The 14,711-nt window shown below is 42.4% G+C and overlaps 1 protein-coding gene across 10 annotated transcripts in view; it reads left to right on the forward strand.

Annotated features, from left to right (window-relative positions):
• ralgapa2 (Ral GTPase activating protein catalytic subunit alpha 2) overlaps positions 1-14,711 on the forward strand; it is a 616,204-nt gene that overhangs the window by 150,646 nt on the left and 450,847 nt on the right. For all 10 annotated transcript variants that reach the window (XM_068044400.1, XM_068044396.1, XM_068044394.1 and 7 more), the window contains exon 4: positions 11,219-11,276. In XM_068044400.1, the coding sequence (XP_067900501.1) occupies positions 11,219-11,276 (58 nt within the window). The remainder of the gene's footprint in view (positions 1-11,218; positions 11,277-14,711) is intronic.

The following is a 14,711-nucleotide window of genomic DNA, read 5'->3' on the forward strand; positions in this document are numbered from 1 at the left end:
GGATTTCCAGCATTTTTTCAATTCCTGTTTTGTAGTCCTGTCCCTTCACTGTGGGGTAGGGTGGTTGTTACACCATTTCCTTCACCTTCCTGCCTTGATCAATACATTTTGCACAGTCAGAAAGGTCTGGACTGATAACATATAAATCTTTGACATCTAACCCTAAAGTAAATTGATCACTTCTTAATTTAGTAAAGCCCTTGTATTTTACAGATTAGATTGTTATACTTGAGGCACTTTCCAGCATGGGAAATCTACAAATGAGAACCCCTCGTTGTACTAACTGAAAATCCAAGTGAATGGATGTACTCAGTTGATGAATTTTATCAACCAGTGCCGAAGGGACAGCAAGTTAATTCCTTGTGCCACCCTGTCTTTGGATAGTTTCCTTTTACCGACTGCTAATGCATAACTCCATTCCCATCTTCAGTACCTCTTCTTTTATTTAATGTTCTTCTCTATATAATAAAAGCAAAATACTGCGGATGCTGAAAATCTGAAATAAAAACAAGAAATGCTGGAACCACTCAGCAGGTCTGGCAGCATCTGTGGAAAGAGAAACAGAGTTAACGTTTCGGGTCAGTGTTCCGAAGAAGGGTCACTGACCCGAAACGTTAACTCTGCTTCCCTTTCCACAGATGCTGCCAGACCTGCTGAGTGGTTCCAGCATTTCTTGTTTTTATTTCTTCTCTATATGACTGATTTATATATCCCTAAAACCAGCCAAACACTTAAGTGTTTTGTATGTTCGTATGTTTATACTTTTTTTGTTCCCAGAACTGAAGTAGAACAGCATAAATGGTCATTGTGCAATCAAGTTTAAAATTGACCACAACAAATTCTCCTCAGATATCATAGTTCATTATCTGCTTCAAACTTTTAGTAGTAAATATATTGTATGTTAGGATTTTAGTTTTCTTTGTTCAGAACATTAACTTCCCTTTTTGTATGGATATGAGTTAGAAACACGACTGAAACTGTTGAGAATTACCTATTTTAGCATTTAATTGTTTTGATGTCTGTGCAACACAAAATGCTGAACAAACAATAACTCTTAAATAAAATTAATTACATGCTCAATCTGTGTTCTATAATACCATGGCCCAGAGTATAAATTTTGAAAGTCTTTCAAACATTTGATCCAGGTAGAAAATAATTGATATATGTTTCTCATTATGCTCAACAGAACCATAATTTCTAATCAAGGAGACTAATATTGAATCAGGGACAGGGCTTCACCAAAATTAGCATAGGCAAATTAGCAGTAATGAATTAAATAATGGCAGTAAAGAGTGACAAATCTCTAGGGCCAGATGGTTTTCATCCCTAGGTTTTAAAGGAGATAGGTGGCAACATTGCAGATGCCCTAAGTTCTCTTGATTCAAGAACCGTTCGTTTAGATTGGAAAATTGCATGTGTCATTTTGCTGTTTAAGGAAGGTCAAACAGGGAAACTAGGGAATTGTAGACCAGTTAGCCTAGCATCTGTTGCCAGGAAATTACTAGAGTTTATCATTAAGGATAGAGTGACTGACCACCTTGAAAATTTTCAGCTGATCAGAGAGAGCCAGCTTGTATGTATAAAGGGTAGGTCATGCTGGTTGAATTTGTTGAGCTGCTAAAGTAGTGGACAGGGGAATATCTATGCATGTTGTTTATATGGACTTCCAGAAAGCATTCAATAAAGCCCCTCAAAAAAGACTTAGCTAAAGTTGAAACTCGTAGAATTGAGTGCAAATTATTGACCCGGTTAGGTGATTTGCTGAGTGACACATGACAGAGAGTGGGGATAATGGGCAGGCGTTGTGATTGGCAGGATATGACTAGTGGTGCCCCACAGGGATCTTTGCTGGGGCCTCCACTATTCACTATTTATCAATGATTTAGATGATGGAATAGAGAGCCACATATCAAGTTTTTTGATGAGACAAATAAAAGGCATTGTAAGCAGTGTAGATGAAAGCATAAAATGACTGAGATGTTGATATATTAAGTGAATGGGCAAAACTGTGGCAAATGGATTTCAATATAGGCAAATGTGAGGTCATTCACTTTTGACTGAAAAAGGATAGATCAGAATATTTTCTAAATAGTAAAAAGCTAGAAGCTTTGGAGGTCCCAAGAGACTTGATGGTCCACGTACATAAATCCTTACATATGTCCATGACATTTTATTAAATAATTAAAAAGGCTAATAGAATGCTTGCTTTTATACCTAGAGGATTAGTGTACAAGGGGTTAGAAGTCAAGCCACAGCTATACAAAGCCATGGTTAAATCGCACCTGGAGTTCTGAGAACGGTTCTGGACACCAAACCTGGTTATATATTGGCCTTGGAGAGAGTACAATAGATTTACTCAAACGGTACCTGGATTCCAAGGGTTTAATTGTGAGGAGAGATTACAAAAGCTAGGGTGTATTCCCTGGAATTTAAAAAAAAATTGTGACTTGATCAAAGGTTTCAAGATAGTAAAGGGAACAGATAATATTGATAGAGAGAAATTTGGCCTTAGGGCCTTGATACCAGTGGAGCTGCCAGAGGCACTACTGAATGGCAGAAAGAATGGTTTGCTGGGCAGAAGGCTGACAGCTCACTATGCTCGACTTTTTGTTAAGAAGCCCCTCCATTTTTTCTTCCAAATCCATAGTTAGGCTTTAGAAATTTACCTCACAGAATGTTATATTCACCACTGGAGGACAGTGTTTTAATTTCTCTTATTTCATCCCACTGAGAGGATTCAAGGCTGATTGGGGAATCTAGGACTAAGGGAACGTAGCCTAAAAATTATAGCCAGGCCTTTCAGGAGTGAAGTTAGGAAACACTTCTCGCAAGGAGACTTTCTTCTGTAAATGGCTGTTGACTCTTTGCCAGTTGTTAATTTTAAATCTGAGATTAATAGATTTCTGTAACCAAAGATGTTTTAGGCATCTAGGAGAAAGGCAAGTATTTGGAGTTAGGACACCAATCCGCCAAGACCTCATTGAATAGTCTACTAGAAAGTGAGGTGTATGGATGTTAAGTGAGAACAGGATTGGATTAGGCTGGGGTGGTGTCCATATTTACGTAACATTTGAAACTGCAGCCTTGACTCACACACGGAGAATGACCAGTTGGGCAAGTTGCTAGATTGCTGCTAGTGCCTACCTCAGTGCTATACATTCACAAGGCATAGCATTTTCAAAAGCAGACATTGGAAACAGTTTCTCATTATTTACTCTATGTAAACCCACAATGATTTAAAAAACCTTTGAATCATTTACCAAAATTTATCACCTCACAGTTTACTGCAGTGAATTTCATCTGCAATGTGTCTGTCCATTTCAGTAGCCTATGTCCTCTTGAAATCTATTACTGTCTTTTTCCGTGTTTACTACACTTCCAAGCTTTGTGCCATTTGTAAATTTCAAAATTGTACCCTGTACCCCAATTCCATGTCATTAATGTATATCAAAAACAGCAGTGGTCCTAGTACTGTACCTTGGGGAATTCCATTGTATACCTGCCTTCAGTCTGACAGCTATTCACCACAATTGTCTGCTTTCTATCCTTTAGCTATTTTTATACCCATGCTGCTGCTACTATTTAATTCCATGGGCTTCAATTTTGCCAGCAAGTCTAATATGTGGTACTTTTATCTTTTGATATTTTTATGTGTTTTGGAAGTTTATACAACATCAACTGCACTGCCCTCATCCACCCTCTCTGTAACCTCATCAAAAAAAACTCAATCAAGGTAGTCGAATGCAACTTTCCATTAACCACTCTGTGTTGGCTCTTCTTATTGGTCAATAACTGAGGGGCATTGTTCCTTAGTTAAACTAACTTCTTAAGTGATTAGCATCTTTTGACTGAACAACATTTAAAGAATAAATTTTTGCTGGAACTGACGAGATGTTATATTCAGTACATTATTGATGCAAAAATTGAACACTGAGCAGAAAATTTAAAACTTTTTTGCTTTGAAAAAATATATTTTTTTGTAATTCAATTCCCTTATGTTTCAGATGGGCTGTAGTAAACTATTTGTTATGTATGATGTCTAAGGCAATTCTGTATTTTCCTATTAAACAAGATAGTTCCGTATTTTGTGTTACAAACCCTGGGAGTGAATGCAAATTCTATCAATTCAATTAGAACACAACTGACATGTCTTATATTGCAACCAGGAACCAAAAATAAATACAATAAAAACAGAAGTATACAGCAAGACTGTCTGTATCTGAAAAGAGGGAGAGGGGTTATCAATTCAGGTGCAGGCCTTTTGTCAGAACTGATTACTGATTTTGAATAATTACATGTGCTGTTACTGTTAAAATAACCAAGATTTTGAGGGAACTGATGAAAGGATTCTTATGAAAAAAATCATGCAATGAACAAAGACAAAAGGTCAAAAATAGTGATTGACAGTTGGCTTTAGGGAAGGCTCGGTGATAATTCCAAATTCTTATTCTCTGTGTTATTTTCTGGATCACAGCAGCCTCCATGAAACAGCTGCTTAAAGCCTCAGTAATCCACAATAGTTTCAATTTCTCTAACTCAGCATTTCCTGTGAGTAAATGCCTTTAAGCTTTATTAAATTGATTACTGTATGTAAGCTAAAGAAAGGGTTTTTCCTTCAAGATTTGGTTAAGGGAGTTAAGACAGGTATAAAAATCTTACTCCACCTGCCATATATTACATAGGCAGCTAGGATAATAAATGTGAATATGTGTTGTCAGCCATGTACAGTACACTTTACTAACTCTATCTCCCAATTACTCACTTATAATGTGGTGATTTGAATATGATTTATTGTCAGTATTGAGCTCTCTGGTTTTACCATAGTATACTTTATACTGCTGTAGTTTTCAACTCAGGATAGAAAGTAACAAATTCCTTCTAAGGGTATAAGGATTTTATATCATACAGTATTTCTGGTATTGAGGTATTGTTACATGGGCCAGAATTTTAACTTGAGAGATCAGGCATCCTTGGAGGCAGGTGGAGTGTAAAATGGCGGGTAATGACGTCGGATCTGGTCCCCGACGTCATGACACCAGAACGCCATTTTACATTTGTCGGTCAGCAGGTGAGATGGGAACTCCGCTCGCCATCTGATTAAGGTCAATTAAAGGCCAATTGAGGTAATTAAAAAGGCAATAGACTGCCATTATACAGTATGCGCACAGGCCACACCCGGTGTGGAGGGGGCGTTCAGAAATCCGGCAGGTTTAAATGAGCGTTATTGGTTCGGCCAATGAAGGCGTTTGAGGTAGTGACTTTTGTGAGTCTCGTGTCTTTAAGCTAACATTGCATTTTAGGTTCTGGGCTGATTGCTGGCTCACCAGGGCTCACTTGAGCGAGTGATACTCCTGGCAGGGCCATTGCTGTTGAGATTTCTACTAGAGGTGTGGGATTGCCTTTCCTCGCAGCAATTAGTACAAAGCTCTCCCCATTACATTTTTGCCGCACTGCTGTCATGGGCATTGTCCATTCTGGAGGAGGGTCCTCCAGCAAGGAAAAGAACCAGAGAAGGATGCACAGGCAGGCAGCCAAGGACATCAGCGACCTGATGCAGCCTGGTGATGGGGGAGGGGCAGAAGGCCACAGAGTGGACCGGGCGCAAAGACTTGTGAGGAGACAAGGCTACCCAGTAGGCAGGGTGTAACGGCGGTGATCATGCTTCCTACAAATGTCTGAATGCCAGTGTCTTAGCAGACTGTGTCTGTCTTGAGAGATTGTGGCATCTCTGTGTGAGGTGATGGCAGCAGAGGTCAGCTCCAACTGCGTGGGTGGCCATCTGATGCCAATGACTCTCAAGGTCACAGTCACTCTTAACTTCTACGCATCAGGCTCATTCCAGGTTGCCACAGGAGACATGTGTGGCATCTCACAATCATCTGCACATCATTGCACAAAGGTTGTAACTGTCGTCATTTTCAGGAGAATACATCAAATTTTAAACTGATGCAGACAGTGAGGCCGAGAGAGCCAGAGGCTTCAGCGCCATCACTGGGTTCCCCATAGTCCAAGGAGTCATTGACTGTATACATGTGGCCATTAGAGCTCCTGCAGGCCAGCCTGGGGCCTTCATTAACTGGAAGGGATTTCACTTGCTCAATATCCAACTTTCTGTGACCACTGTAAAGGTATATTGCAGGTGTGTGCTCATTATCATGGCAGCAGTCACAATGCCTTCATTCTCTAGCACTCCCAGGTGCCACCGTTTTTCAGCCTGCACCCCTCCTGCCACCCACCTAGTGCCTGCAAGGATGGATACTTGCCTGACCAGGGTTGCCTGCTGAAGAGATGCTGATGACACCCACGTGAGGAACCCATGGATTGAAGCTCAGGAACGCTACAGTGCGAGCCATGTGATGACCAGAGTCACCATTGAGCAGACCATTGGTCTGCTGATGATGAGATTTAGGTGCTTGGACCGCTCAGGTGGCTCTCTTCAGTATCTATCAGCAAGGGATCTCCAATTGTGGTTGTCTGCTGCGTCTTGTATGATCTGCCGCTGCAGGGGGATGGGGTTCCCAGGCTGCTGAGTATATTGGCATCCTTAAACGAGGAGGGTGAAGTGTTTGACAAAAGAAGGTGCAGCCACTTGTACTGCTTGGGGAAGCACTTGGAGGGTCTCAGAAGTTCGGTGCCAGGGAGGCTTGGGAATCTCTAATACTCAGGCGTTTCTCCTGACCTGCAGTTTATCAGCCATCTAGTCTGGTGACAATGGATGTTTAAATTTCACTGCAGGCATTCACGTCTGCTGTAACCCCATGACCACTCACCCATCAGTGCTTAGCGCATTGGCGATTAGCATCTTTTCATCTCACACACCATGGTCTACTGCTGCAACCCTCCCCCCCACCACCGCCCCCAAGTCTCCATGTCACACAAATTTCGCATCGCTGTGTACATCATCAATTCATTGAGACATTCATAAGCAAAAAGAGAAATTTAATGAAGCTTATGAGCTAATCGGATATTAACATTAATCGAAATCACACCAGTGAAACCAAAGTGCTGTTAGTGATTTCTTAAATCTTTTCCGAGTGCTCCTATGTGTTGATCCCCCTTTGTCATCAGCTGCGGTGGAGGCAGATGGCTGATCAGGCTGCCCCGTGGCTTGGGGTGACTTTGGTGGCTGTCCGAGGCCGAGAGAGCCCCGGCATATTGAGGTACACCTGAGGAGTCTCAGGAGGGCCCTCTGTCATCCTGGCAATTTGAGACGCTGGTGTTATTGGCAGAGGGGTTGAGGAACCGCTATCTGTATCAGGAGCGCCCTGAGAGGAGCTCCCAGATTGTTGCTCCTCTGCTGTCATGAAGCACATTTGGGCCTCCCTGCTGACCTGAGAAGGATGAGAACCTGGAGGAGACCCCAGGTGCCCCATCCGTGTCTTGCATTGACACTGATATGTGCAGATCTGCACGCATCTCCAGTAGCCACTGTTTGGTCTGCTGGAGCTGGCTCTCCATAAGAGTTGCCAATTTCTCAATGGAGGAAGCCAGATTCACAAACGAGAGGGACATGGCAGTAGTCATGGACCCAGCCACAGTCTGACCCAGAGCACGCCTACCGTCTGGTATCTCCGCCAGATCTTCTCACAACTCTCACTGCACCTACAACATCTACCATCTAATGGACGACTCCAGAGGCTCATCATCAGCATGGGGCTCAGCATTGACCTGGTCTCGCACAGTCCTCAGAGTATCAGAGGCCTCGGCTGAAATTGTTTCCGCGTTGTGCGAGAACCAGCTTGTGACCACAAATCTGTACGCCTGATTTGCCCAACCGAGGCGGCTATATCAGAGCTGGTGATCGATGCAGGCAAAGGATGTGTCGCTGCACCCTCTGAGATACTCACCCTTCTCCTCAGAGGTGGTCGGATGTCCCCCTGGAGATGTCTCCTGGTAATAGTTGGGATTCACCTGCAGTAGAAAACAGCAAGATCAGGTCTTTGCGACACTCTGGACTGAAGGACATATCTTTAGCTGCAGTTTGGCCACATGTCTGTGGCTTTAAACACACAACCAACCTTCATAGTTTGTTGCTCCTATGGAGACACGTGAGAATTATTTCAGTTATTGGACCTGAAAGACCACCCGCTCATCGCTCTTGCTGCATGCTGCCTCTGGGACCATTGTCATGCAAGTGTTAGACTGGCACACGTCTGCACCCTATTGCAGGTCAGATGTACCAGGCATATGCCCTATGACAGAACTGCAGCCATACACTCCATCTGGAGGGATTCTGTTTTCCAACATCAACATCTGCATATCCATCCATCTGAATACAAAGCAACGAGGACTGAGGTTTGCCATTCACCCTGGCATAACAGAAAAGGTCGTTGACCCACTTGCACTGCATCCAGGTTCTCCTCTCAACCCCTCATTGCCCTCCTCTGCATCTTCCATTCAGGCCTTCCTGGTAAGCTGGGGAGGTCTCCTCCTTCTGTTCTGTGGGAAGAGGACCTCCCGCCTTGCTTCAGCCACCTGGACGAGGACATGCAGGGAGTAATCGGTGAACTGTGGGGATACCCGGGTTGTGTTCTCTGTCATGGCCACAAGCAGGTACTGGTTTTCCAAAGGGGTCGCGGTGGGATGCCTTAGGGTCTGGTGGTTCGCCTGTACGGTCAAAAGCAAGTTTGGTTATGATCAGATTGGCTCAGACTGTCCTTACTTTTGTTTCCTGTTGCTCTTATTTTCCTCTGAGGTGCCTACAGTGTTCTCGGAGCCACTGAAGGTGCTGGGAGCCCTTTAAACTGCTGTCAGCACCTTCTTCCGGCTCTTGCTCCGATCCTGCCGACACAAACTTTCCCGCCTACCCGCGCCTTTATTTTTCAAAAGTCTGCTGGTGGGCCGCTAATTGAATAGTTAGCACATGATTGCGGCAGCAGCTGAGGTCAGAGCGGGACCGCCTTTGCCACCTGCCTCCGCTTCCCGGACCGTGACTCTGCCAGGTCCTGTAAAATTCTGGCCACAGTGATGCTCTGCTTAGTTTGCAATATCAAAATAATTCATTTCTTGCTAATTTATTAAGTTATTATATCCATCCTTTGTGTAAATCTGTTTGGTAATTTACTGTAGGTTTATTCAGAACAATGATTTCTATCCAGGGTCTCTCCCATTCATGGATACACTCTCCTATCTTTTTAATACTCCTTAACCCCACTCCTCTGTTGGTGGCTGTTTGTTCAGCTATTAACTTCTACCTGCCTGGAACTCCCTGCCTAATCTGTCTTTCCACTTCTGTTCCTGTTTTCAGTAGCCTCTACAGAGGTTTTTCAACTATGCCTTTGGCTTCATGCTCTCCCCAACCTGTTATCTTTTTTTCTCCAGCTTGACATCTTCCCCTCAATATCAAGTGTTTTGAGATATCTTCCTTCATGACTTTATGACTCTATGAGGAGTGCTATTATTGTTGCCTGTAATTGGATAGCAGTATCGGACTTTTTAAGATATGCATAAGAAGATTTTTTTCACAACAAAGCGTACAGCTTTTATTCCACTTAAACGTATACTCTTTTGTGTCTTTTTAAAGAAAGCCGTTTCTCTTGTTATAGAATTGTGTTGTTTTAAGCACATAAGTTTCACCAGTGCAGTTTACTTATCTTCTGTACCATAAATTTAAATAGATCATCAATTCTCACGTTTTGAAATTGCTAACGTGTGGATTTTCATGTAGACAAGTTTGACCTTTATAGGCCAAGAAAAAGGAAATTTTCATTCCGTGCTTTTTTGTTGTTCATTTAAATTCTTGGTTGTGAAATAGGTGTCAGTGGTGCAACTCTGCATCTGGCAGCACTGATTAACTGTAGCTGAGAAGTTTCCAGCTGGTGCCTGTAAACTTTATCATCTCTGTAGCTCAGATAATTTAGTGAAAAGGTGTTATGCTTTTTGAACTATTGTGTAGTTTTTTTTTCCAGGTCAAATTGTATTTGTCCCACACACAGTTTTTCTCAACTGCCTTGTTTAAAAGGAAAAAGATCATTGCTGGACTATAAATGGCCAGTGTCGTCTTTATTCTGTTGAATGGGTGGGGGAGGGAGAGGCAAGAAGAAAAGCAAGATTGGACACAGTTTCCAAATGCTTCTCTATCCATCATACAGTTGGTGTAACATTTCTGCAACTTGTATTTTAATATATAAGTAGTGTTACCTGTAGGTCTTTAGTAAAGTGCAATGGTGGGTGCATAAGGTTTTCATTCTACGGCCACTTGAACTGTGGCATACAGATACAGATATTATTTTGCAAAAATCAGGTGGTGGTAGGAGAAGAGAACCTTTTGAGCTGTTTAGCACTGGGTTTGAGTGCCAGTGCAAGCATTTTGAGCTTGTGCGATACCCTAATTCACAATATTGGCGCATTACTGAAGTTTCTTGGCTTGATTGTTGTTTTTGCTTCAGTATAGTGAAATACTAATTAGTCCTGATGACACATTTATTTCTTTGCAGTATTTTAAGAGGAACCTTCATTCTCTTGACAGTCAAGAATGCATTGCATATGGCTAGTTAAGCTCAGGTATAAATATTTTAAAAAATGCACTTTACCCTGTTTTTTCACAGCTTTACATCCAGCAGATTGTGCTCTGGGTTGTTTCTGGAACAACAATTTTTTTATGGAGACTGGTAGTTGGCTTGACTCTCATCTTCAGCTGAACCAGCTAAATGCAATGGGGTGATTGCCACTTCGCTCTCATTGCATACAAGTAGCTCACTGGATGTCAACTCAGTGTTCCAAAAGTGGAATTCTGTTCTCCACTTGACTGGACTGTCTGGAGTGGGGCTTAACCCATAACCAACTGACTCAGAGGCAGGAATATTACCACTGAGCCGAGGCTTACTTTCCTTGAAACGTACTGCTCTTTAACTGAACTAATCAAACAAACTCTCTGCTTCCTCTAAGGCAATGTGATTTCTACAATTTGAAAGAAGAACTTAGCAATAGTGTGAGATATTTCCTAAATAAGAACAGCAAGTTCTGTTCAAGCTCGGGATAAAAACCTCCAGTAGTATTGAAGTGCTGTTCTAGTGGGATCCATATAATACACCCTGGAGTGACACTAAACATTCGGTTAAAAAGAATAGAATTTAAAAGTCAAATTGTGATGCTTGGAGAATAACTAAAAATGGATGGTTTGATTCAGAGTTTGAGTATGTTTATCCCAAGCTTTGAATTTAGTGGTGTGAGAGTAATGCATGTATCTCAATTTGTACATTTAATTTACCTTGAACAGAAAATACTTCAACTTCTTCCTGAGAAAATCAACAACAGATGGCAATTTCACAGCATAGGTAAGAAGAATGGGGTATACTTTTGGTCTATTTACACACCTTGGAGCAACTTGAAAACACTGCTTAATTATGATAAAGTGTGATCTTCACTCAAAATTGTTTTTCTTTCTGCAATCTATACGGTTTTAATTTTTTTTAAGGTAGTGAGCCAAATATTTTTTAAATGATGGTTTCATAGTACCTTTATATGTGAAATTTAAATGTCTGTAAATATTTGTCCGTACTGTTTTATCCTCAGACTATCCATTCCTAATTAACAATTCGGGGTTTATCTTAATGTTTTTAAAACCCTCCTATTTATAATAAAATTCATTAGTAAAATTTGCACACGATATTGGTGCACTCAATTTATTTTAGTGCATCGATATGGGTACCAACCTTTAGCTTCTCATAATTCTGTTCTTTTTGGTTTCCTTCTTAGTAACATCCTTCCTTACATTTCATAACCACTATAATGCATGCCAAAGTATATTTTTTTTCTTTCCTGCTTCCTTTTTGAAGCTCATTTTAGTAGAATGTCTTTGTGGCTCCAAAAACATTGCAATCTCTTGTTTCAAAAATGCTATGTTAGGTTTTTGTAAAGGAAATTAAAATATTTAGTTTTATGCATGTATTATTTTTCATACGGCATGCATGTAGTGTGACCTCCTTGATATGTATTTTCACTTGCTGCTGACATTGTATTTATTGACTTCAGTGGAATCTTTTTCCTGTTTTTTTTCAGCATTGTAATTAATTGTTGAGTTGCTCAGATGAATGGCGGCTTAACAATGGATGTGACAAAATGAATAATACTTGGAAGTAAGGGCTTGGGGCAAAAGGCCAGAGGTTATGCTTTATTTCAGGAAGACATCTGTAAAACAAGCCTTGCATCAACTTGACAGAGGAGTTAGTTGAAGTTTTAAATACATTTAGTGGATGCAGCAACAGCTTGTGCATGCAAAGGGGATCTTAGGACGAAAGCGAGGCGGAGAGGTTTAGGGAGGGAATTTCAGAGCTTGGGGCAGACACAGTTGAAGACATGGCCGCCAATAGTGGGATGAAGGAAGTGGGGGATGCTCAAGAGGCCAGAGTTGCGAGAATGCAGACTAAGTTTTTTAAAATTTCATTATGATAATTGAAATAAAGTCACTCCATACCTGTTCTTAGTACCACAAAATGATAAACTGAGTACCTTATATATAAATTTACAGAGTGGGATTAACCTAAGATATGAAGGTTTTGGGAAAGCAATATCGAAAATTAGCATTTAAAATCCTTCTTCAAATAGCTACTCAACACAAAAGAGGAAGACTATGGTTGTAAAATGGTTTAAACTTGTATTGCAGTAATCTCTTATTTTAGTGATATCTAAGGACATGAACAAAAGAAACCTAGTTGCTAAAATATTTTTGCAGCTCTGTAAATGCGAGAAGATTATTTGCTTTTGGATGGTATGATTTGAGGAAAGATGTGCATCAGTGGGGAATTGCTTACCCATTTTTTGTGGTTGTGAGCTCAAGTCCCAGTACGGACATAAAAGTATAATCTAGGCCAAAGTGACTCCTGACAGCGCAGCGACACGCTAACGTCATCAGAGCGCTCCACAATGCGCATATGCGCAGCCTACGTCTTGCCAGGACTAAGTGGCGCATGCACGGGAGGACGTCATCGTGCAACACCAACGTCAACGCGTATCTGCGCCTGGTCCATCTTCGTGCATGCGCTATAAATCATCATCGGGTATCCAGCCCCCAAATCGGCTGGATGGAGCGGCTGAGTGGGAGACTTTGCGGCTGAAGCTTGATCCATGTCACTTGCTCCCACCCCACTAGATGCTTTCCCCCCTTGGCAAGTGGCTCCAGGCCTCAACGCTTCCCCTCCTCGGTCGCCCGCTCCAGACCTTGCTGCTCTACCCCCACTCCCCTGGCCGATTGTTCCCCACTCCTCGCCACCTGGCTGTCCAGCAGCTCACTTCTGCTTCCCCGCTCCACCTCCAGCTGCTCGCTCCCGCTTTCCCACTCCCCCTGCCATCCAGCTCTCCAGCCGCTCGCTCCTGCTTCCCCGTTCCCCACTGCCCTCCAGCCGCTAGCACTAGGCCGCGCTGCTTCCCTCCTCTCAGCTACTCGCTCCTACGTTGCACCGTCACCCCTTGCAGCCTGCCTTGCTTCTTCAGGCGGCGCATGGAGAACAATCAAACGTGGGAGTGAATGGCCGAGAGGAGGGAAACGGCACAGCCTATAACTAGCGGCTCGGGGTGGGGGGTGGTGAGGGGAAGTGGGGAATGACCGGCTGGAGAGCAGGGTGGCGCGAAGCGAGGAGTGGGGAACAATCGGGCAGAGCAGTGAGATCTGGAGTGAGCGGCTGAGGGCTGGAAGCGGCCGGTGGGGAGGAGAGAGGAAGGGGAGAAAGCGGTTGCCGAGGGGGAAGAGCAGCCAGTGGGGCAGGAGTTAGTAGCTGCGTTCGGGTGAAATCAGTCCTGGTCAGTCATACAAAATGTGGATAACGAATTGGCAGCACATTTTATACTCTGCCCGGCTTTCTTCTCCATCGATCGGGGTGCCGATTCACTATCTCTCAAAAGTATCAGAACGTGGAAATTCAATCATTAAATTCCTTTTGTATTTAATAGGATTACTGGAATATTAAATAGATCTGAGGATTACAGTTAGTATCCTATACTACATACTAGTATATTGCTGGGCTTCCATCCAACTTTATGTAAGGTTAGTTTACTAGAACGATCTAGCCATAAACATTTCCTGGGATAAATTGAGTGGCGCCATCTTTAATCCTGGCAGCTGCCTGAATGTCACAGACACTGATGTTCCAGTGGAAGAGGCTGCATTCGTGCATGTGCAAGTACTGTGCCACCTAGTGGTTATAAGATATCAAACTTGACTTGAGTGTAAAAGATCTCGTGGCCCTATATGGTGAAGAGCAGAGAGTTTTCCTGGCAACATTCCTCCTTCGATCAAAACCACCAAAAGCATTGTCTGTTTATTCCTTCATTTGCTATTTGTAAGGCTTTTCTGTATGTGAATTGGCTGCCACATTTGTTCACTTTACAACAGTGACTTCATTTCAGAAAGTTATGCAGTACTCATGACCAAGGTCAGGCAAGTGAAGTTGGAGGCTGTGTAGCAAAGTTGATTGAAAGATGGCTACAAAAAAAAAACTGGATAGGCATTGAGAGAATTTTCTCCAGACTGGCAATAAGTGGGCAGTCATGTCCCCAGGGACCTTTGTTGGGTTCTGTTTTGTTCATCATGTACATAAATGATTTGAACTCCGAAATTGGAGGTTTGTTGTCAAAATTTGCAGTTGATAATAAATGGAGGTGTACAGCCTTAGAATGTGGAGGACTTAACAAAAATACAGAAGACATAAACTGGCTTACAGTGTTGGTGGTTAAATGTCAAATGAAATTCAATATGGTGAAGTGGTCTATTTTGG

This window comes from Heterodontus francisci, chromosome 13, assembly GCF_036365525.1.
Source record: "Heterodontus francisci isolate sHetFra1 chromosome 13, sHetFra1.hap1, whole genome shotgun sequence".
In the NCBI taxonomy this organism is placed as follows: Eukaryota; Metazoa; Chordata; class Chondrichthyes; order Heterodontiformes; family Heterodontidae; genus Heterodontus; species Heterodontus francisci.